Source organism: Hemibagrus wyckioides, linkage group LG27 (assembly GCF_019097595.1).
Source record: "Hemibagrus wyckioides isolate EC202008001 linkage group LG27, SWU_Hwy_1.0, whole genome shotgun sequence".
Lineage (NCBI taxonomy): Eukaryota > Metazoa > Chordata > Actinopteri > Siluriformes > Bagridae > Hemibagrus > Hemibagrus wyckioides.
Window position 1 is genome coordinate 20291422 of NC_080736.1, and position 26022 is coordinate 20317443.

General features: G+C 38.7%; 1 protein-coding gene across 2 annotated transcripts; it reads left to right on the forward strand.

The window, feature by feature from the left end:
* The first annotated feature begins 1521 nt into the window (after positions 1-1521).
* Positions 1522-7355, forward strand: LOC131347413 (uncharacterized). 2 transcript variants are annotated; one of them, XM_058381436.1, is made up of 10 exons: positions 1522-1689; positions 2400-2753; positions 2833-3054; positions 3372-3689; positions 3783-4022; positions 4682-4802; positions 4915-4945; positions 5041-5118; positions 5229-5306; positions 6002-7355. In XM_058381436.1, exons 1-10 carry the CDS (start codon positions 1653-1655, stop codon positions 6005-6007), a joined length of 1485 nt encoding a protein of 494 aa, XP_058237419.1. In that variant the 5' UTR covers positions 1522-1652; the 3' UTR covers positions 6008-7355. The 2 variants fall into 2 exon arrangements, with proteins under 2 accessions (XP_058237419.1, XP_058237418.1); XM_058381435.1 differs by lacking the exon at positions 6002-7355 and having other exon boundaries at positions 5229-5815.
* The last annotated feature ends 18667 nt before the right edge of the window (positions 7356-26022 follow it).

Here is a 26022-nt window from a genome sequence, read left to right on the forward strand (position 1 = left end):
GTGGAAGCTAGGTTAAGGAAGGTAGTGAAACTTTTTGAGCAGCAGTATATCAATTGAAAGCCCACTAGAGGGAAGTTTTTCAATCATTCCCAGAGAATACTGCAATCTCAAACATTAAAAACTGAAAAATGCGAGTTCCACAAGGAAACCATCACCTTCTTGGGGTATGTGATCTTGAGGAGAAGGGTGGAGTTGGACATGAGCAAGGTGAAAGCGGTCACAGACTGGCCTCGGCCAACCATGGTCAAAGAATGCAACATTTCTTAGGATTTGCGAACTTCTATCGGTGCTTCAACTGCAACTACAGCCTTGTCGCTTAGCCCACTAACCTCCCTTCTGAGGGGAAAACCTAAGAAACTCACATGGACTGAACAGGCCATATCTGCCTTCCAGACACTGAAACAGAGGTTCACCACTGGACCCATTCTCCACCATCCAGACCCCAAGCTCCCCTTCGTGGTTGAAGTAGACGCATCCAGCTGTGGAATAGGGGCAGTTTTGTTACAGCACCATGGAGCCCCCAAGAAAATGCACCCTTGCGCCGCCTTTTCCTGGAAACCTACGCCAGACAAAGCCAACTACAATGTGGGGAATCGGGAGCTGCTGTCCATCAAGGCAGCACTGGAGGAATGGCGACACTGGTTGGAGGGAGCATATCATCCTTTCATTGTGCTAACCGATCATCGTAACTTGGAGTACCGATCTCATGGAGCTGCAGTGACCAGAAGTGTTTGCGGTGCTCTTCAGGTGTTTGGCAAACACACTACAGGACTGCCCACTTGATGCTGGAATACACCAGATGTGTCCTCAAGCTGAAGAGGTGGTAGGCTACAGCAGCTTCTGGAGTTCCCACTTGCTCTCTGCCTGCTCCTGAGCAAAGAGAATCATCACGTTACCTGCTGGTTCAAACCACCTCCTGTCTGTCTCCACCGCCACAGTAACACATGATGAAGACTTTTTTCTTTGTTTGTTTTTATCCCTCAGTTCTTGATCAATTCTTGATTTTATTCGGTCATACATTGTTGATTAACTTTCTAATACAGCAGCTCTGACATTATTTTCTGCTGTAGTGCAAATTAGAAGTTTATATTAATACACTATGGATGATGCATTTTATCATGTATATGAGAGAGAGACTAAATTTGATCTAAAAGCACTGAAGTATGATGTTTGGGCCACATTTTCTATGAAGTTTAATCACAGCTGTATTGAGACAATCGTCTGTGGGGAAAAACACTAGCTATTGCTTCATATTTTCCTTTTACTTCACAACTGGTTTTGCAGTTTTTTTTGCTGGGGTTTGACAAACAAAATTAAAAAATGGACTCCATCATGGTGTATTGGTGTACTTTTTACAATAAATACATATGATACATATATAATACATAATTTCAAAATGTTCAATACTAACATTTAAATAGTGTATAGGTATAGGTTTACTTCATTCTTACGGTTAATGACAGGACAGGAACTTCCATCACACACTTTTTACTTCCCTTTAATTACATGTTCACTCCCTCATAAGACACACACACCATCATCATATCATTGTCCACTTCCTCAAATATATCTTTACAAGAAGATCCAAAAGTAAGAACACATTCTTCCAGTTTTTCAGCTCTCTAAGTGGAACTATAGACAGTGAATCCAGAATGTTGCTGCTGCTGATCCTGTTGTTGAATATTACAGGTAGGGTTGCTCTTTTCGTCACCTGTTAATATGAACCTGTCTCTGTTATATGCTGTATGTTGGCTCTGTGGGACTTTGTCTCAAAAGTCTAAACTAAAGAACTAAACATCCACTTAATCAGCCCTGAATAAAAATGTACTATAGGTGACAAGGGACAATTATTTGAGGTTTAGGGAGGTTAAAAGTGGCATCTAAAGACTCCTGTGACTGTTTGTTTATAAAAATCTGCAAAAAAGCAAAATCATATCTTTTGACAGTGAATAAGATTATCATTATTATTTTTTACATTATAGTGTTCATAAACTGTGTATATATAATACACTTTTGTTCTGTGTGTTGCGTTAATTATCTACAAGTAACCTTTCGGATGTGTAAAATATTTCACTGGTTTAAACCATTAATCCTCTGTGTATCTACACCACAGCTGCTGAGCGGTTGTGTAATTCGTAGTGGTATAATCCGTCATAGTTCACCAGACCTGATAGGTGATATCAGTAACGAATCACAGTGACAGACTGTATGTTTTATTGCTCTTATACCAGCGCACCCTCACCAGCTGCCATTTTTTCTACTCTTGTAGGAGAAAAGGGAACAAAATGTAGCTTTGTTATGTTGCTGAGAGACTTTTTATCTCCCTCAAAGGAAACTGTGTTCATAACAAACATAAAGCTGTTTTAATTATATTTTAATATTTCATGTAAACGATTCAGTTTCAGTGTCAGGGATCCAGAACCTGAAAGTGTCATGCCGTCATGAGAAGATCTGTGCTCTGAGGGAGTCGTCTGTAAACCTGACGTGCTCTTACTCAAATATCATCACCACCACTGGATTCTGGTTCAGCTTCAAGGACAAGGCTAAATGGAGGGAGGAGGAACATCCAGAGGATTTAGCTTTAGACTCCGACTACGCCGGACGTGTGAATTACACAGAGGTGACAAACTCAAGATCGACTCTTACAATAACAGACCTGAGAGAGAGAGACGCGGGGGAATATCGCTTCATGCTCATTACGGATAAAGGAGAGAAATACGTGAGCTCAGCTGGAGTTACTCTGACAGTTACAGGTAACAGAGCAGCTAGTCCGGAATAAACTGTGTTGTTGTACATGTCTGTGATGAAATATTCACCTTTAACTTCATTTAGACCTGCAGGTGATCCGTCACTACAAAAATAGCTCTAACGCTCTAACCTGCCACACTTCCTGTAATCTAACCTTTGCTGCTAATGTATACTACTGGTACAAGGATCAACAATACATACAGGATAACAAAGACACCCAGGGAACTTTCCCTTTAAGCAATGATGAAGAAGTCAGTTACTCCTGCTCTGTTCACGGCTATAACGAGATTCGAGCTCCTTCTCTGTGTGAGTATTCATTTTGCTGCAATGAAATGATTTGTGGGTTAGTTTTGCAAAGTCCCTACGAGATCCCATAGAAAAATAAATAGTTTGAATTTAAAAACATCTTAAGTGAAGAAACACTCACATACAACACTGTCCTATAAACATAATGTCGAGCTGTAACTAATTTAACCTAATGTAAAACGGCAATGTGCAATTGTGAGAATCAATCAATCAATCAGCAGGTAGGCAGCGAAAACTTACTGCTGTTATGGTTTATGGAGGCTGAAGCTTTAAAAATCAATTTTAAACCATCTCTTCATGACCTGTTACCATTTCAGGTGTTGGAAGGAGCTGTATGAGGGTGACCTACCCAGACAAGAGAGTCTGTGTTTTGGAAGGGTCTTCAGTGGAAATTGCTGGAAATTACATGCTTTCCAGTGGACAGAGTGTTAAAGAAGTATTCTGGCATTCTTCTAAGGACTTCAAGGACCTGAAGCATGAGTTTACTAATCGAGTTGAATATGTGAAGCAAGACAGAAACTGCACTCTGAAAATGAACCAGCTGAGAAAGAACGACTCTGGAGAATATCGGCTTAGAGTAGTTTATACATCTAACCGAATCTCGGGTAGACCTGGAGTGGTTCTTAATGTTACAGGTTAATATCCCCCACTTAACTGTCTCTACATCTGGTCTCTCTGTATCATTGTACATCTGTTAAATCCCGTTCCTTTATTTTGTGCACGTTCAGATCTGCAGGTAAGACTGAGTCACTATGCAGGGTCATCAGAAGAACGGATGACAGTAACGCTGAGCTGCATCACGTCCTGCACTCTGTCCAACAGCCCCACTTACCTGTGGTACAAGAACGGACAGCCTGTTACTGATAAACTCACCAAACACAACAAACTCTACCTCTTCTTCAGCGAAGATGCAGGGAACTACTCCTGTGCTGTGAAAGGACGTGAGGATCTCCGCTCTCCTGAACAACGTGAGAATCAGTCATTATCTAGAAGGTTGTGGTAGCTCAGGTTCTGGTGGTACTTAACTTTATCTTAAAAAGCTTTTTGCTTGCTTTGGATTATGTTTTATTTGTAAGTCACTTTAGATTTAGGTTTCAGCCAAATAAGTAAAGGTAAAAATCTAGAAGTGCTTATGAGGCATTGCACAGTGTGTGTCTGTGTGTGTTTGTGTGTGTGTGAGTGTGTGTGTGTGTGTGTGTGTGTGTGTGGTTTTTTAATGTATATATAGCACAGTGCTGATAAATGTGGTTTTATTCAGTACTTCTTGCTTCAAAACAAATCCCTGGTTTATATTAAGGCTCTCACTGTAATACCTCATCGTTTCATATCTACTAGAACTAAAACAGAATGTTTTTTAATATAAGAAACATTTACGCAAGCAGTTTTCATTGTCAACACTTTGTACTATCGGGTTTTCTACCATTTTTAGAAAAGAGAAGTTTATGTTTAAGTTTGCAATTTTTTTTTTTTTTTTTTTCTTTTTCAATTCCTTGGTAACATGACCAGAGAACAGTAATCACTTTAATCACTTCTGCTTTTACAAAAGAATTAAATAAATAATTTGTCTGTAATTAAATTAAATAAATAGTTTTCCTATTTCCTAACACTAACTATCCGTGTGCTAAAGTTTATTTAAGTGATGAAGAGAACCACGCTGTAGTGTGGAAGCTGTATGCTGTATGGGGAGCTGCTGCTGCACTTGTTCCTGCTCTGCTTCTCTCTCTTCTTATCGCCGTCCTGTGTGTTAAGTGAGTGACTGAATTCTTTTTGTTACCAGAATCATAATCCAATGTTAAACATCAGACGAATAAAGCAGGAACAGATTGAACAGCCTGGTTTTTGTGTCCTTTGTGTGAACAGGAGGAAGAAAAGAGCAGAAAGAGACACTCAGGTACTGAGAGAACTTTTCACTTCGTGTTTTAATCTTCTTAAAGTTCCTATAAATCTGTTACTAAACTAAAGAGGTTTTCTCTTCAATTCTCTCAGTGTGTTCCAACGCCTGGAGATGACACATACACAGCGCTGAACCTCATGACTGTGTCCCCAGAATATGACACACTGCAAGTAAGTATACAGTCTTTCTGTGTGTGTGGGTGTGTATGAAGGAGAGTGTGTTGAGTGTGTGTGTGTGTGTGTGTGTGTATTGTTTCTTTAAATTCTCATGTCCCCACTAGAATATTAAAAGCTCTGCCAGTGACACTTACACCACCCTGAACCCTGCAACCATGTGCTCTGATTATGATACACTGAGGGTAAGTAAGTGTGTGTCTGCATGCGTCTGCGTGTGTCTGCATTTGATGTTCCATATGCTGAAGTTTAATTCGATCCAAACACAAAGTCAACAGTCTTACAACATGTTTCATGAATACGCAAATAATAGGCCAAAGGCTCATAACATACGCACAGAGAATAAAACTTTACATTGGACAGTATTGCTTTTGTCTTAATTGAGGGTCTGGTCTTATTTGTCTTTGTTTCTGGATTTGTGTTGGCTTGCTTTCTTTAATTGTTTTTAATATCGGAGATTTTAACTTGTATATGAATATACATAATGTGTATATGTAAGTGTAGTAAAGCGTGATGTTATATGTTTTGAAGTCAATTTAGGTTTACATTAGGTTTTTTTCATGAATAAATTTACAATCAGGAAGATGATAAGGATATAAATGTTTTCTCCCAAATTATAGGATTGTCATCAGTACGGCATTTTATCTGTAAATGCTTCTGTGAACAAATGAAATCGTTTTCAGTCTGATAAATACACCCACGGTGTGTGTACTTATGTGTGTGTGTCTGTGCATCTGTGCTGCCATTGATAGAGTTTTTACTTCTCTAAACTCTTACACCAACATTATTATTTATGGCATTATTTATATTTTATATACATTATTTTAACATTTATTTATAACATTATTACATATTTTATCTTAATTTGTGCATTTTACAGAAATGAAACAACCTGCAACCACAGTCTCTGGGAGTAAATGTGTACTCTATAAGTGTGTGTTTGTGCAAAAGGATGTTTGTTTAAGGACTGAAGTTGCAAAAAGAATTTCTGTCTCATGTAAAAGTCATTCATTTGTGTCCGTTCACTCGGTTCTGTAATGTTGACTAAAATTGTTGTTAATGTCTTTGTATTTAGTTATTTAAACATTTTAAATACTTTGATGTCATTTGTTATTTTTATGTCTTGTAAACTAGAACAAAATGATGATAAAGTAAGGAATACACACCTCCCTGTACAGAAATTCTATTTTGCCTGATGTGTTACTGTCCAGTGTTTAAAATGTTTCTATGTACAAGAATAAAATTGATCTTATGGGCGTTTTGGCAGGACAGAATGATGTACACATTTGAAATGATAACTGTGTTTTTATACAGCAGCATCTTAAAATGTTGTAAGTCCACGTCTCACGCATCCACTGATTTTGAGAACAAACTGGCTTGCATTTCAGACATTATTGAGTGGGATGTGTGTGGAAAGGTTCTGTTGCAGTGTAGTATGATGGGGAGGGGTGCAGCGTTGGACGACACAAGAGGTCCCTGTTCCCCTACCGTTTCGGGGATATTTCCTTCAGACGTTTCTCTTTGAAGCAGAAACTTCGCCTTCAACAAGGTGACAGTAGCTGATAGTCAATGTGTCTGTGCATCTGTGCACCAAATTTGCACTCTCCTGACCCTATTTTGTAGTTATTAAAGATTAAAGGTTATAACATATGATGCAGGACAATCAGTCAAAAAAGGACACAACCAAATTGTTGGTCTCAAAAAACAATTGGACACTAAGGTGTAAGAAACTACAGAGTGCCTCAACCCAGATTTCACTCCACAGTACACATCTGAAAGAGCTCATTCCAAAAAAGGCTTACATATCATATAGAAATATCTTTAATTCAAATCAATTTATCTTTATGGTATTTTTTACATTGGCTTAAAGCAGCCTTACCAAACATTTAGAACTTTAATTAATTATTAGTATGGGAGCGGCAGCAAGGCATCAGGAACCATCCCTGAACAAAGGGTATACATGACTGTGATTACTATTTAGTATTGTCCGACCATTTGGGTGATAACACCTAGAACAATACCTAGCCAAGGTATACGTGACCGTGATTACCAGTGAAGGACATCCAGCTAGACGACAGTATCATCCAGCCATTTGGGGAATACTCAGTTCTTACACTAATTTACATTTAAAGTGAAACTCATTTAAATTACACACAGGAAACACTGTATAAAAGGTTTGAGCAGGATTTGTCCTGCGTTCTTTTTGACTCCGATGTACCCAAAGTACTTTATGTATTTTGTCACTGCGACGCTGCAATAAACGTCTACATTAAGATCTTCAACGCCCTCATCATTTTATTTTTCTTACATTATCCTGCTGAAAGAGGCCACAGCCATCAGGGAATACCGTTTCCATGAAAGAGTGTACATGGTCTGCAACAATGTTTAGGTAGGGGGTACGTGTCAAAGTAACATCCACATGGATGGGAGGACCCAAGGTTTCCCAGCAGTACACTGCCCAAAGCACGACAAATGCCCTCATCGGCTTGCCTTCTTCCCATAGTGCATCCTGGTTCCATGTATTCCTCAGGTAAGCAACACACACACACACACACAGCCATCCACGTGATGTAAAAGAAAACGTGATTCATCAGACCAGGCCAACTTCTTCCATTGCTCCCTGGTCCAGTTCTGATGCCCACGTGCTCATTGTTGGCACTTTCTGCAGTGCACAGGGGTCAGCAAGGACAAAATGTTCACTAACAGGTGCCATGATGAGGAGATAATCAGTCTTATTCACGTCACCTGTCAGTGTTCATAATGTTATGGCTGACTGGTGTATATAAAACTCTTTACTTTGTATGAATCTTCCTTCAGTCCATTTTCTGAACTGTTTATCCTACACAGGGTCAATGGGAGCCTGATCCTATCCAAGGGGACCAGGGGACACCCAACACAAGGAACAGTCACACACACACACACACATTCACACACTTTGGACAATTTAGAGATGCCAATCAACCTACCACACATCACTGGACTGTGAGAGAAATCAGAATACTAAGAGGAAAACTCCACACACATGAACACTAAAAAAATGTAGATAAGTTTAAATATCTAATAAAAGCTTAAATATCTAATAAAAGTTAAAATATCTAATAGCAAATAATAGATTTGTGTCCTGATCACTCTTTAAGACAAATGGGATAGAGAAGTGTGCGTGTGTGTGTTAAAGGGGTGTGAATGTTGCTCAGACTCTCTCTATGGTCTTCATCATCTCCTGTACACGCTGCTTCACGATGCTCAGCACTGCAGAGGCTAAAGCTGCTGGATCTCTGTAAAGCTCCAGAGGCTGATAGAAAAGGTCCTCAAGCAGCACTGTCAGCATATTCTGTACAAACACAAACACACACACATTTCCAGCATGATACTGAAGAGATTGATCAGAGAATTTAAAGCAGGTTCTTTAGAACGTGTCTCATGGCATTAGAAAAAGTTCCTCCCTTACAGAAAGCCTTAAAAAGAGTCGCTCTGCCTCAGGCTCCCTGATGTCCACGTCCCACTGGCTGATGGCTAGAAACAGAGGCTGCAAAAATCCATGTACAACTTGGTACACACTTAGATCTCATTGACCTGAACAACTTTCACACTGCATGTCATTAAGTCTAATCCACAGGAAGTCAGTTATTTTGAGTTGTTTGCAAAACGCACCCAATGGAATTTGATATACTCCTCCTAGAGAATTGATACAACCGCCACCAAACCCAGGCTAATATGATCTCAAGACATTGATACAACCGCCACCAACCCCAGGCTAATATGATCTCAAGACATTGATACAACCGCCACCAAACCCAGGCTAATATGATCTCAAGACATTGATACAACCGCCACCAAACCCAGGCTAATATGATCTCAAGACATTGATACAACCGCCACCAAACCCAGGCTAATATGATCTCAAGACATTGATACAACCGCCACCAAACCCAGGCTAATATGATCTCAAGACATTGATACAACCGCCACCAAACCCAGGCTAATATGATCTCTAACATTGATACAACCGCCACCAAACCCAGGCTAATATGATCTCAAGACATTGATACAACCGCCACCAAACCCAGGCTAATATGATCTCAAGACATTGATAATGCAAAATTGATGAGTGATTTTTGATCTCAAATGGTTCAGCCGTGAGAAGCCCTTAAACTTATGGCGAATAAAACAAAACAGGAAGTGGCTAATAACTTCTGTGTACATTATGTGATCTACACAAAACCTTATGTTAAGCATTGAAAGCTGATCACACTGATATGACAACTGTGAGTCTCGGTCATAGCGCCACCAACTGGCAGCAGGAAGTGTGTCACTTTTTGAAATCTCTAATATTTTGTCCCTTACTTTCACCTGGTTTGGTTCAAAATCAGTCAGAATAATGACAAGACATGGCTGATGTGAAACTGTGAAGGAATTTTTGATACCTTGAATCGTGTTACTATGGTGACGATTTACATGAGAACATAATAGAAGAAAATGAATCTTCTCATATCTTACGAGTGGAAAGGCCTAATGTTCCAAATATTTCCCATAGAGAGTGTACATGTTTATGAGAAAGTCCAGTGTGACTGGTCACCGGGCGTGGCACAGGGCTGTCACAGCGCCCCCTGGAACTTTGTCAGAAATATAGCTGCACAGCTCATCTTCCCTTGAACATATATGCATGAGACCCAGTATACATTTAGATCTCATTGAGTTAAATGACGTTCATCCACCTGTCATGGGATCTGCTTAACAGGAACTCAGTTATTTTGGGATGTTTGAAAAACGCACTGGAATCAATGGAATTTGATATACTCCTCCTAGGGGATTTGTATGATTTTGACCAAACAGGGTCCAATATGATCTGAAAACATTGAGGATCTAAAATTGATAAGGGATTCTTGATATCTCAAACGGTTCAGCCGTGAGGAGCCCTTGAACTTATGGCGAATAAAAGGAAACAGGAAGTGGCTAATAACTTTGGTGTATATTGAGTGATGTACATCAAACCTCAACTTTATGTTAACAGAAGAAAGCTGATCACACGGACATGACTACTGTGAGTCTCGGTCATAGCGCCACCAACTGGCAGCAAGAAGTGTGTCACTTTTAGAAATCTCTAATGTTTTCCCTTATTTTCACCTGATTTGGTTGAAAATCAGTCAGAATAATGTCAGGACATGGCTGATGTGGAACTGTGAAGGAATTTGTGATATTGTGAATGTTGTTGCTATTGTGAGGACATAATAGAAAAAAATTAATGTTCTTTTATCTTAACAGTGGAAAGTCCTAATGTTTCAAAACATTTTACATAGAAAGAACAACTGGTTGTGAGTAATTCTGCTTAGTTTCATGATTTTGTGATGATCTAACGGCTCACAACAAATTTTTACATTTATCAGTCCATTGACTGGACATGGTTTTGGCCTGACTCCTGCAGTACTAGACTATGTCCACCAGAGGCTCTTTCACATTTATTTTAATTTCTTTACAATATGGCTTCATTTTCACAATTCATATATACAGAGTCAACCAAAAATGTATATACACTTCAGGAGAAGAAAAATAGTATGATGTAAATTATATTAGTATAATATTAATAATATTATCATAATATCATCATATGTATCAATCTATAACGTATAGCAATAAATTTAGTAATACAATACAATATTGGGCCCATAGTGTGAGGGCCCGTCATTGCTGCTTGCAGCTATATTTATTATTTTTTCTGATTATGTGAATTCTTCTTCTATAGTTGGTCAGTCTAATCATTAGGATGTCCTTATAATTGTGGCTTGATCTTGATCAAAAGTGTATTGAGTACAAGTATGTGCACTGTGTATACATAATTTATATTAATGTTTTGTTTGCTGATGTAAACGATTGTGATTATATTTAGTTAGTTAGTTAGTTAGTTAGTCTCTAAAATCAAATTCAGTTTCTTCTGTACATATTTGACATAGACTATTTTTTGCTTTGTATAACTGTATATATATAATCAGAAAGAGGACATTCTTTAAAAAAGGGAGATTTGATTTGAAACCTGAACTGCTATCAGGTCCATGCTGAACACCTTCTGACCAATCCAAATCAAGTATAAATTTTAATCTCAATACTGCACATAATTATCAAATAAAAGTCTATCCAGCTGTTATCCAAAAGTCTGAAATAATGTTTCTCTTAAGTGTTTTAATTCAAATCCATATTTTGGTGTGATTTATACACATGGGTTTGTCCATTCTGACTTTTGGACGCTTTATTATGTCCATTTTATGATGAAACAGGAAAAGACTTTGAAAATCATCTGTCATTTTCTGATCATGTTAAATATCAACACAACTAGACTGAAATATACAGGTAAGATATGCAACTAATTGTAACATGAACAGAGCAAGATATAAACTGATATCTACTGGTTTCCTGTCAGGGTTGTGGACTGTTTTCTGGTCACTAGAGGCCCCCACTGCCTTTTTGTTGGTGTCCAGTCTCTGTCATTATGTCTAATAGGTGTCTCCTGTGCTTTGTTTAGGTTTGTGTATTTAAGTCACATGCTTGATTCACAAGTAACGGATGAATAATTTTTTCAAATGATGGCTCTATAATTAATCGCTTGTTATAATACTACTTCAAATCAGATCAAATAAATAATACAATGCAGATATTATATTTCTCTGATCCACCAGTGTGTCTCCACATCCTTATTTGAAAAGAAAAAAGGCCATGATATATTTACACCACACTGTCTGGGAGCCAAAGTCAAAACATTGCATGCAAACGACTGGCTTACATGGAAATCTGGTGACCAGCTAGAAGGAAAGATGCTTCCCTTCTTCATAATCTTTATGAATGTGTCCTTTGAGTGGTACAATCCATGGACTGGCTGCATTCATATTCTATTCAATTCAATTCATTTTTATTTGTATAGTGCTTAACAATGAACATTGTCTCAAAGCAGCTTTACAGAACATAAGAAACAAAAAACAGTGTAAAAAGTCCTAGATATTAGACAAAAATCATCCCTAGTGAGCAAGCCTGTGGCGACTGTGGCAAGGAATAACTCCCTTAGATGGTATGAGGAAGAAACCTTAAGAGGAACCAGACTCTAAAGGGATCCCATCCTCATTTGGGTGACACCGGAGAGTGTGACTATAAATTATTCTAAACACCGAAGAGTGTGATATGAACAATGTCCTTTCTGCAGTTATGTACAGTCTACAGTGTGTGTGTGTATATATATATATATATATATATATATATATATATATACACACACAAATATAACTTTTCAGCCATAACATTATGACCACCTGCCTAATATTGTTAGTCCTCCTTTTGCTGCCAAAACAGCCCTGCAGCCCTGACCCATAGAAGTATCTCCACTAGATCTGTGAATGAATACATACATATACATATATATTTTATTTTTTTATTCAATGACAGACGAAGTGAATAACACTGATTATCTCCCCATCATGGCACTTGTTAGTGGGTGGGATATATTAGACAGCAAGTGAACATTTTGTCCTCAAAGTTAATGTGTTAGAGGCAGAAAAAATGGATGAGGGTGTGGAGAAGGCCCAAATTGTGATGGCTATACAACTGGATCAGAGCATCTCCAAATCTGCAGCTCTTGGGGCATGTTCCCAGTCTGCAGTAGTCAGTATCTATCAAAAGTGGTCCAATGAAGGAACATAGGGTTATGGCGGCGAGTGAGGGCAGGACTAGTGAGAAAACTTGAACACAATCAAAGGGGGCTGAACACAAATGCAGATAACCAGATCACAGTTCTGGAGAAATGTTTACTTATCTTTAATTAGATAATAATGCAGGTCAAATAATCCACAAAACAAATCCAACAAGTCAGCTCAAAAGACTTGACAGTAGTTCCAAAGAATAAATCCCCAAAATCCACAAGGTTAATCCAAAAGCATACAAAAGGTTCACAGGAGTCTAATCAAAAAACAAAGTCAATACTTCCAAAAAGTCATTCTAATTAGTCCACAAAATAAATCCATAAGGCATTCAAAAGAGCACTTGTCAATCAATCAAAACAAAGAACTATACCAGATGCACAAAGTCTTTTAAGGACATAAAACAGAGCACACGGCTGACCTAGACTTAATCAAGGTACAGGAAACACTAAGCAAAGTATTTGTGGAGGAAAAGGGTGACTTAAATACACAAACCTAAACAAAGCACAGGAGACACCTATTAGACATAATGACAGAGACTGGACACCAACAAAAAGGCAGTGGGGGCCTCTAGTGACCAGAAAACAGTCCACAACCCTGACAGGAAACCAGTAGATATCAGTTTATATCTTGCTCTGTTCATGTTACAATTAGTTGCATATCTTACCTGTATATTTCAGTCTAGTTGTGTTGATATTTAACATGATCAGAAAATGACAGATGATTTTCAAAGTCTTTTCCTGTTTCATCATAAAATGGACATAATAAAGCGTCCAAAAGTCAGAATGGACAAACCCATGTGTATAAATCACACCAAAATATGGATTTGAATTAAAACACTTAAGAGAAACATTATTTCAGACTTTTGGATAACAGCTGGATAGACTTTTATTTGATAATTATGTGCAGTATTGAGATTAAAATTTATACTTGATTTGGATTGGTCAGAAGGTGTTCAGCATGGACCTGATAGCAGTTCAGGTTTCAAATCAAATCTCTCTTTTTTAAGGATGTCCTCTTTCTGATTATATATATATACAGTTATACAGAACATCCGGACAAACCGGTGACACTCGGAGGAAGTCCGATAAGTGCAACCAAAGGACAAGGCTTGATCTGTTTCTTTGTCACAGTGGAAAAACATTTAAAGATTTATAGCCAAAAAAAGTTATGGATCAAAATTCTGGGACCAAATTCATAATAATTGCTGGACAAGGGAATTACTTTTAGGAAAACGTGAGACGGCAGTAAGAGGACCACACAGTAGTGCAGCTGGTCAGGCCGGGGAGCAAGAACCCTCTTCAATACTGACCCAAGCTGGGACCCAATCACAGAGCCCGAAATGACTCTTAGAGATAAAATTTTGAACACACTGAAATAAATACAGAAATCTAGGCAAAACGTTCATCTTTACTGAGTTTAAATGACCAGCTAGAGAAATGAGGAGAGCTGACCAGAGAGCAAAATCATTCTGAGACTTTGTGAACTGTACCAGCTCTCCCAATTGTTCAGTATCAGTAACATTCATTCAGTCAGCACAGGACATCTGTGCAACAGGACACACCAGTCACATGTCCAGTATTTTGATTGTGGAAAAAATAAGAGATTTCAAATAACAGGTTGTTGTTTACACATCTAGATGTAAATATCTGGAAATGAAATCTGAGAATTCTGGTCTATAGCCTTATATACTTTTTTGGAACTTAAAGCCAAATTGTCTTCAAAGTATAAAAAAAATTGAGTATTTTCAGAGGGGACTGTACAAATAGTCTTAATATGTGTCTAATTGTCTCCTAAACCTCTAATTGGTGAAACACTGTCTTCTGCTTCTTCCCAACCATGTTCTAAAAGTAGTGGTGGCTCCAGCAGTGGCAGCATCACTGATGAAGATCAGTGCAAATAAAGATGATCAGACTTTATGGTGTGTAGGAATGTACTCTCATTCACACTATTGCAGTTATACAGTAGACATACTGATGACTAAAAATAATCAGAATGAGACGGTAATAGGAGCAAATGAAAAATTTTTTAAAGTAAACTATATAAACACTATACAACTATAAGTTTATTTACAACAATATTATTTGCAGCTACTATTTATACTAATTACTATTAGCAGTTATCTATATAGACAAGGATAGAGGGATAGACTGATAAGGGACGCTCTATGAGGGATGAGGGATATTAAAACTACTCCTTGGGTGCTGGGTTCACTCTACAGACCTGTAGGGAAGAAAAGAGTATACTTTAATATTAAGTTCATCAAAAATAAGAATTAAATTAATTTCTACTTACGTGTGGAGAGCTTGAGCAATGTATAGAAAAGAAGTGAGGGAAAAGAAATGGAACAGAAGGAAGAAAAGAGGAATTTGGTAGAAGGAAGGACATTGCTCAGAGCTTCCACAAAATGTCCATTAATATCCAAAATGTCCAAGTGTCCTTTTTTAGCAGGCTGTGATTGTTATAAAATTAGCTTTTGATGCTTGTTATTTTAATTATTATTCCTTAATTACTCATTACCACATTTGTTTGACAACTACATCATTTTCAAGCCCAGTAACTGAAAGTATTTTGCACAAGGAAACAGTCTATCATCATTCTGAAGTCACCTGGTTGTTAACTGCTGCCAGACGCATCACAATCTTCTTCCCCATAACGAACAAGAAGTTGATTGTGGATGCAGGTAAGATGAATCTGAATATAAGACAGCACATAATATAAGCTAAAGCAGAGTGAACTTCCCCTGAGCAGAAACAGCAGCTAAACAAAGGTTTTACTCACAGCGAACGCCTCACGGAGAGCATGCAGCTTCAGGCCGATATCAGTTACCCCTCTCTCTGTAAGATGGTCCCTAAGAAACAAAAGATTTACATGCTTAGTGTATTAAACATACATTACTCCTTTATACCATTAAACTGTGAAGAGAAGCGTACCAAGTAAAGGGCACCTCCATCTCCTCTTGGCTAAGGCTCTCCTCACTCTCCTGCAAGACACATTAGCAATAAATCATTAAAACTCACACAGTAAATGTTACAGCCTCCCATTCAGGGGAATAGCAGCATCTGTAGATACACATCAGGTCTGAAACACAGAATTACCTCAGAGTCGTACTGTTCCTCTGAATCACTGTGGGGAGAGTCAACCTGCTCCTGCTCCCAGGTGGAGGTGTTCACCTGACCATCTTTAGCCACATGCAGGAACGTGCAGGACACCTTTTTAAAGGTTTGCTGTTAAATTAAAAAAATATATAAAAACACTGCAGACCCATATGTGTACAAAATTCCAAGAGTTACTATCTACAATAAAGACTTCATGACATTGCAATAAATTTACCACATAATCCTCAAGTGGCTCCATGATGGTTTCCACCCGGTTACAGGAAAGGAGCTCTGTAACCTTCCCATATTCAGCCTTAAGAGAACAATTTGAAGTGAACACAATTAGTCACTGCAACTAACAAAAGTTTTGTGACGCCACAACAGATAATCCCTCACCTGTATGGCAGTGAAATGGTCCTTGATGGTGGTCTGATAAGGGAATCCCTGCAAATGACAATTAGCTGAAACTCAAGATCTACTTCTCAAAAGTGTTCATCTAATAATCATTAATATCAATTCTCTTCATCAGAGTAACAAAGATGGTGATTACCAGCTGGTCGAAGTAGCGCGTCTTGGTGGTTTTAAACCAGCAAATCCACTCTCAGGACCCCTTATCATACCGAGGAAGTATCCCTTAACGTCCACTGCCTAGAAATAGAGAAACTAAACATTAGAACTTGTAAAGAAGGATGTGTGTGTGTTTGTATCTCAGCTGCAGCACTGTACAATACCCCAGACTGGGAGTTGGAGGAGTCTGCAGTGTTGTACTCAACATTACAGCAGGTGCTGTTCAGCTCACCAGCACTGAGGGGCTGTGAAAAGTAGAAGATGAGGATCATCAGTGTTTTTTATCATAGCAGTTTCACACTAACACTTTCAAACATTCTGTCACTTGGAAAATCCAGAGATCAGATTTAGTAAATAAATGACAGGTTTGGTTACCAGAACAACAGCTGAAGATGTGGAGTGAGTTTCTGTGGGTAGCTGCGGCACTAATATTTTCTGTTAAATGTAAAACATTAAAATGGCCAAATTTATAAGGTAGTAGAGAGAGAGAGAGAGAGAGAGAGAGACCTTGTAAATTTTTCTCTCCTTTCTTTCTAATGCTTAAAAGTTAATAAACCTGTGAGTTAGTTAGCTAGTTAATTTGTGAAGAAACAGACTAATTGTAGCATTAGTAGCTTGTGTAAATTCACTGTACATGTGACTGATTAAACTCTCTAAATCCTCAAGTCCAGGAGTCCTGATGAACTCCATTTCCCCATCAGGATCCACACGCTGCCGTCTACTCAGAGGGGCTTCTTGATTGCCATCCTCTTCGTCCCGCCTCCTCCTTATGCCCTGGCGTGGGACAGGAGTTATCATTGTGGCAGGAGCATAGTACATACCAGCCACAATGTTGTGGATGTCGATATTGAAATAAGGCTGGGGCAAAGGAACTGTTGAAGGCTGTGGACTCCCTGAAGGTGGTGGCCTCCTCAAAGGGGATGGGGTTTTATTTTAATAGCACTGTGTATGTTTTATACAGCAGGAAAGCCTCACTATCAAAACAAGAAGTATTTACACAAGTTATATTACTGTAATCTTCCTATGACACTGCATTAAAAACTCAGTATTTACATTTTAGCTGCATTTATAGGTGTTATACAGGGCTCTTCCAGTATCACGGCTTCACTGTTAGTCACACTGTGCACTTATTTCAATGCTTAAAAATATCTTCCCCCAAAAAATGCAGATTAAAATACATTTCTATTACAGTCTATTACTTTAGCACTTTCTTACTCCAGTGGTTCACATCCCCTTTGAGTCCAATTGTGTCTCCTCTCAAAAATTCGCCCTTTATCGTAAATTACACTACTCCTAACTATTTTATTCACGACAGCTAGAAACAAAACCTTGCTGAACAGAATTGAAACAAACAGCTTGATATTTTTGCCTAAGCTGCACTCTACATTGCCACACTAGCTCCATTTATTTGTACCGATTGGTTTTGTTCAGCTAGCTGCCTTTCCTCACAGCCCCTTTCTCTCTCCGCTTTAACAACTCGACAAACACGGACAATGAAAAATCCTTAAAATAATAAGTTACTTCATGTTATTGTAAGTATTTTAACTTATTCTATTCACTCCATCAAAAAAAAAAACTATAAACACTGAAAAACAATTACTTAGCTACATGCTAACTAGCCGTCTAGCTAATCTTTGCTAATACTCCTCGGCTTGACTTAGTAAACTTTAGCAAACGTTAAGTAAACATTGGGACTTTTATGAAAAGCTGATGTTAACATATCTGAAAACATCAACACTGTTTTCTTCTTCCCTGCTCGTTTCACTGGAGTCTGCCATTTTGTCCGCTAGCTTTAGCATACTGATCGTGTACGTAAAGCGATTAGCCGAATAAAGATTAGCCGAACAGAATTTCTCAAAACCATCTAATCATATAAAACGATATTCCTGATTGTGGTTTTTTGTAATAACGCAGTGTTTAAAAGACTTTATACTTAAGTGAAAAAGAGGAAACTCAGTAACTCACCGTTCCAGGGGTCGTACAGTCCGCTCCATCCGGGCTCGGGATCCACATCCGGGTGCTGAGGCTCGGCTCCTCCCCCGAAGTTCATCATCGCTGCGCTGTAGAGTCGGTGTAGGAGTCAAATCCAGTAGTGGAGTACAGAGAAATCCGAAACAGGGGTGTAGCAAAAATGCCAAAAGATAATCCAAATCTTGCGACCTTCAGAACCAGTATAAACCAACACTAACTAGTATAAAACAGCACTAACTAGTATAAAACAGCACTAACTAGTATAAACCAACACTAACTAGTATAAACCAACACTAACTAGTATAAACCAATATAAACCAGCACTAACTAGTATAAACCAATATAAACCAGCACTAACTAGTATAAACCAGCACTAACTAGTATAAACCAACACTAACTAGTATAAACCAATATAAACCAGCACTAACTAGTATAAACCAATATAAACCAGCACTAACTAGTATAAACCAGCACTAACTAGTATAAACCAGCACTAACTAGTAACAAGAGTCAATAATGAATAAATAATAATAATAATCATAATAATGAGCTGAAATGTCCGGGAAGCCCAGGGAGTGAAGCATAGCTGAAGTTTAAGGCAGCATGTAGCTGTACAGTTAGAATTCAAGCTGTAGGACCAGTTTAAAGACGATACGACCTTAAAAAAAAAAAAAAAACTCCTGTTTACGGCATCTACCGAAAACCTCCGAGAAAAACCGAACTGTACGGAAACCAGGAAGTGAAGTCCGTAAAAAATGCATTTACAAATTATATATTTTACATTTTATAATTTGCTCCTGCTGAACACACTCAGTGTCCTCAAGGTAGGATGATCTTTATCCTTTAATGCCACACTGTTTCTACAATAAATCATGTTAAAGTGACAGTGTTACAGTCTAATGTTATGTAGCACACAAGACACCTCATCTTGCCGTGAATTAGCCTAATGCTAGTTACCGTGCTAGCGAACCTGGCTACTGGTTTAAACTACACAATAAAATCATTAAGCTCGGTTTAAGAATTTATTTTATTTCCACAATGAAATATTTACCCCATTAGAAGTCCATTCTTAACAACCCCTTCTCCTGGTTTTAATAAAATAAATCGTGCTTAGCTTTGTGATTCAGCAGCTAGCGCGCTAACGGACTTTAGCCGATTTTTAGCGATTTCAATGACAGTGTAATATTTGGACTAATCATATCTACCGAGAGAACTTGTATATTTGTTGTAATTATTTAACACTTTATTGGTTATATTAATGTGAATATGATATTTCTCCTAATAATAGTTCACCTGTTAGTGAACATGCTGCTGCTTTAAATTACACACTAAAATCCTGAACCGAGTTGATGAGCTCGGGTAACGAGAATTTCATTTATTTCCACAATATAATACTCATCCCCATTAAAAAGTCACTTTTAACAACCCTGACTACTGGTTTTATACTAAATCATACTTAGACTACTGATTAATCAGCTCTCGCGCTAAAGGGCATGGTTACAGATGTACACCGATCAGCCATAACATTATGACCACCGACAGGTGACGTGAATAAGACTGATGATCTCCTCATCATGGCACCTGTTAGTGTGAAATAAAAATTAAATTAAAAATAAAAGAAGAGATTTTTTGGGATACAAAGAGGTGTACCCTGTGGAGGTGTCCAAGTAGATTATTTTGGTACTAGATTGGGGTCACAGGGTCACATGACCTAGAAGCTATTGAAGAAATAGTGTTTTTTTTAAATAAAAATTAAATTAAAAATAAAAGAAGAGATTTTTGGGGATACAAAGAGGTGTACCCTGTGGAGGTGTCCAAGTAGATTATTTTGGTACTACTTTGGGGTCACAGGGTCACATGACCTAGAAGCTATTGAAGAAATAGTGTTTTTTTTTCAGTCGTACAGAAATTTGTCGACGGTCCCTAAACTACCGCTTCCGAATGTCTGTCTAATGTCTGAATATCAAGCTAACTTCACCGCGGTCTAACAAGCCGAATAACCTATCAGTATAACAAGTTTGAAATATACCCATACCCTCTTACAACCCCCATATGATACAGGTCTGGGAAGTGGGATCAACAAGCTGACTAGGAAGCAAGCAGAGGCTGCTGTTTTGAGAATGTGCCACTGACCCTTTTTCTAATAAAATAAATGAAAACCCATTAATGGAAGCTGTGATTCCTTTAAGCATAGTTAATTATCAAATATTATATACATTTTGGAATTATAGACACAAATGTTTATATATCTGATTTATTTTGCAATCTTTAATACACTAGAGATGAGGCGATATACCTCACCTCTAGTGAGTGGCCCAGATCTTTGTATATTTTTCTGCTTGTGGCCCTCAGTGAAAAAACTTGGACACCCCTGCATTAGATGATCACAAGCATACCTAATATTCTCTCTCTTTCTCTCCTCTGTTGAGCTAAACTGACTACTCCAGAGCTCCCAGTGTTCCGAGTACCCAGTGTGATGGCTTTTTCTCTTCGGACCTGCCTGATTCATACTGATACCCTAGTTCTGGCTGGAATCTTGTTGCTTAAAGGTGCTCACTGCTACTGGGAATAGCTTTGCATGGACAGCTTGGAGACTCATGTGACTGCTGTGCATAGAACCACTTGAATGCTATGGTGCCAGCTTTGAACTGCTGTTGCGGTGGTTGGTTTTGCACTCAGATGTGAATCATTGAACATTTGATGACTTCAGTAGGAAGGAATTAGTGTTAAATCTGTAATGAACTACGGTGATTTATAAGCTGCTCAAAGCTCCTGGTTAGGTACTTGACTATATGAACCTGTAGAAAGAACAGTATTTATAATCACACTCTCCAGCGTGACTCTCAAAGTTTCTTCTCAGGGGGATCTACCTTGACACCATTACCTCAGGTTTGCTCATCAGAGATAAATAAATAAATAAAAAAATAAATTGAATTTTAAACTTTGTAATTTCTGTTCAAAATTTTTTATATTTCTTTAAAGCTGCTTTGAGACAATGTCCTGATTTATTTGATGTTTTTAATGGTTGAATGGTTTTAAATACATCCTTTATAAATTGAGGCTGTATAAGATGTTATAAACATTTTTCTGTTAAAACTATTTACATTTTTATTTTTATATATTTGTCTGTTGAGGTCTTTGGTTCCAGCAGGAATCTGCAAAATAAAACAAACAGATTAAAACAGACTGATAGAAAACAGTGTATTCTTATTTCACACGTTTTTATGCAATTATCTTTTCTTAGTATAATTCCATAATCATGTTAAACTGTGCTACAGAACTCAATACTGATTCAATACAATCACATAATCTAGACTGTTACAGCATGCCATAGCTCGTATTTCATATGTTTAGTGTATCCTCGCTGTCTAACCTGGAGATTGTCTTAAACTCTCTCCGTGAACCACTCGTGGTTGATGATGTCCTCGATAGATGGCCTCAAATCAGGTTCGAGCTCCAGGCACCACAGCACCAGATCAACGAAATCTGTGTGTGCAGTGACGAGACAGAAGTTCAGCCATTTTGTTTTTTTTGTGAGATTTACAGCTGCATCATAAAGGTATAAATGTGATGGACTCACCTCGAGACACATAAGGAGAGAATTCCAGGTGTCCATCTTCAATGTCGCTCTCGGACTCAAAGGGATAGTCTCCGCAGACCAGGTTGAACAACAGAATTCCCAGACCCCAGATGGTAGCAGGAATGCCCATATACGTGTTGGAAATCACCCACTCTGGAGGAGAGAATACAGGCGTGCCTGAGTGTGAAAAGAAAAAGCAAAGTTAGCATTGTTAAACACGAAAAAAAAAAAAAAATTAAACTACGTCCTCTGCTGCATTCCCTTCGATTCTATTGCATCTCTATTTCCAAATTACCTGCAAACTTTCTGTATGGGACATCCAACAGCAATTCTCCACAGCCGAAGTCAATCAGTTTGACTTCCAGAGTGTCGGTGTTGATGAGCAGATTCTGGGATTTGATGTCACGGTGTAGCACTCTACGGTCACAGCAATGCTGAACCGCTCGAATCACCTGCCGCATGATGTCTCTTGTCTGATCTTCAGTCAGACAACCTCCCTGACTTTTAGCGAATTCATGGATGTCTACACAGGGGCTGGGTCTCTCCAGTACCAAGGCGATGTGATCTGGCATTTCAAACCACTCCAGGAGCTCAATAATATTGCTACACTGAGGTGATTCGGACACAAGCTTCATCAGTGCCACCTCCGCATGCACCTTGCCCTTCACTCCAGGCTAAAATTAAAACAGACATGGCCAGCATGGGTTTGGTGTGAATGCATCTAAACTATGATAAACAGATGGATTGATTTCCTTTATGTTAGTAGGAATAAGTAAACAGTCACATTATATTGGTCTGCATTCAGTTGCATCGTGAGCACAAAATACTAGAAAGTTCACTTACAATGTTCATGGGCTGGATGAAGTGATCCTTCTTTGTAAATTTGATGGCAACCTGTTCATGCATACAAAACATAATTAGTTATCAACATTTCTTTCCACAGCCATTTGCATTACATATAAACACAGACAGATTCAAATAAACCCCAATCTTATCAACATTTGGAAGAGGAATTAACTCTCAGGAAGCTGCACAACAGAAACTAACCATGTTTAGTTCTAACCAGCAGCTTCTATAGAGTGCAGTTTGTTTTATGAGGGGGAGGGAGAACACTTACTTCTTTCCCATCTTCGTTCCGAGTGGCCGCGTAGACAGACCCGAAGCCTCCCTTCCCGAGCAACTTTCCCATGGTGTACCGAGAAGCAAGGGCAGCTGTTAAACAGACAATAATTTTTTTTAACTGAAATTGAATTAAGAAAGGAAGCGTGTCATGCTCAGTGACCTCTCCTGAGAGTAAAGAATGAGACTTGTGTTGTTAACAGCTATTAAACTGTATTATATTATATTTCTGAGAACAGTAAAGTATTGCCAATATGAGCATCTAATAAAAGTATAACAAGTCTTTATCTCCTAAAATCTGTTTCCTCCCTATGGAGGATTCTAACATACCTTCTAGGTCCAGATCAGTATCCGCGAAAGCAGGCATCTTGTCCTTAACAGAGTAACTTCCTTCACTCGAGTCACTCGAGTTACTTCCTTCACTCGAGTTACTGCCTTCACTCGAGTCACTCGAGTTACTTCCGTCACTCTTTGCATTTTCTGAGTTCTGAAATTCAGAGGTGGTAGATGTCGCATGCTGCTCTGGCGCAGGATTAGCGTTTGCATCCCCGACTTTGAGTCTGTGCAGCTGCATAACCTCTTGCATCCACTCAGGTACTTCTCCATGTCCTTGCAAATTGATAAACCGCTACAAGACAAATGAGGAAAGTTACATTAGTCATGAAGACTTTACATTATTTTGCATTTCAAACCTGGAAACCATTTAACAATCATTAATAATCTTATTTACCGAAATGAGCCGTTCAGTGAAGCTCTTTTTGAAGCTGTTGGGGAAGGTGATGACTGCCCTGGCGATGACCTCATAGTATTGAAGAGCTTCATCAGGAAAGTCAGTGAAGACTAAACGGTTGGCATGACACAACTTGAACATCTAAGGAAGACAGAGTCATTCATCCTCAGTATTCAGTGTTTAAATTTGACCGGTCAGTACCCATGAAACTGAAAAGAAGAGGAATTCCAACCTGGAAGTTTGGCTGTGCCAGGCCTGAGGTCAGCGACAGCACGTATTCGTAAACCTCTGTTCTCTCAATGGCTGCTGTCAGGACTGTCATACCAAATGGCAGACTGGTGCAAACAGAAAAATGTGTCAATAGCAAGTCAGGAAAAACACAAAACACCTCTCACCACTCTCTTTCTCTCTCTCTCTCTCTCTCTCTCTCTTTCTCTCTCTCTCTCTCTCTCTCTCTCTCTCTCACACACGCACATATACAAGCAAATACCTGTTGCATCCGATTAGGTCAAACTGACTCCGTGTCCCCAGCTCCACTTTTGCCGCCACGTAGCAGATGTGCGCAGCGTATGTCAGTTCCCTGCTGGCTGCAGGCGAAAGATCAAACATGCATATGAGAAAACAGTTAAAGAAATGATTACAGCATTTTCAGAAATATGAGGTTACTGTGGTGTTTATCAATACCGAGATCATCTCCCATCTTAATAACAGCTTCTCTGTGATCATCGTCTTGGGCAGAGGAGCACAAGAGCTGTGCCAGAGGAAGACACCATTTGCTCAGGGTCTTGAATTCATGAAGCTGCAGCAGAAATTTTCGAGTTAGTCAGAATGTTTGCAAAAACAATGCACAATCATGTACAGACAGATGCTGATATACTGACATTTGATGTCTTCTTCCTCAGTAAGCTGTAGCTCTTGAAGAGAGTTGTAGCGATCTGAGCCATTATCACTTTCTGCAAAAGAAATATCATGATGTTCCACATATTGATCTTTCATGAAAAAATATTTGCTTACAAAATCAAATACCACACGTACAATAACTATAACTATCACACTTACTCCACTGTTGTGGCAGAACAAGTCCATCATCTGCCAATATAAGTAAGCCTCCTTGTTGTCAACTTGGTCAGCATGCTGGAGACACTTGTTTGCCTGGCACTGGATGTACTGAATCAGATCCTTTTTGTCCATCACATTGCTGCAACACATGTTGGAACAGTGGGATTACTGCATGAGGATTACCCAGCACACATCTGAAATGCCTTTCGATATGATTTAAAATATTCCTGCTTATAACCTGTGAGTGTACAATGAGAACAGAAAGAGGGTTTCACCTCATAAGTGGGCCAGGAAAAGCTGCATCCATAGAATCTTCCCAGACGCCATCATCAGGTGCAGGCACGAAGCTGGGCGTATCTGGAGTTAAAAGCTCAGTTAGGGCTACATGACTACATGAATGTTATTCATTTTACAGTATTTTGTACAGTTCTTGTATTAACTGTCTCCAAAACTACATATTTCGAGAGAGACTTAAGTTAAATGATTACTTTTATGTGTGTGTGTGTGTGTGTGTGTGTGTGTGTGTGTGTGTGTGTGTGTCGTACCTGCAAAGAATCCATTTAAAGCACGGACATCTGCTTTCTCTTTGAAGTTGTGGTTCAATACATCCACCATTTTCAAAAATGTTCTGTAAAACTGTGGAAAATGAACAGTTAGCAATATATGTGGACATTCTGGCTCATTTTCACAGTTCTCAAACAAAACCAAAACAGTTCAGAAAACAGAAAAGATGAACAATACCGGCTTTCACCACTGGAGGTCATTATGACCGAGATATTAATCAGTTTTTACACAGTCAGGATTCATCGGCTAGTAAATTACCCTCATTAGCCGTCTACAAAGAGTCGGTGTGATGTGCTCGACTGTTTCAAACCATTTGTTTTTGTATTTCGTGACAACCGCAGTCGTTTATTAATGTTATTTATCATTTAAAATCGGATCTATGTTTTTAATATTCACTCACCTATCGGGTGAAAAAGAAGTTTAGGTTTGTGTTTGTAGTAGTTTGTAATGTGGTTGTTGTCCAAATCCTCCTAACGCGATACCAGCTCTGAAACACGGTCCAGTAACTGTTACTATGGCAGCGCTTTATAGCGTCAC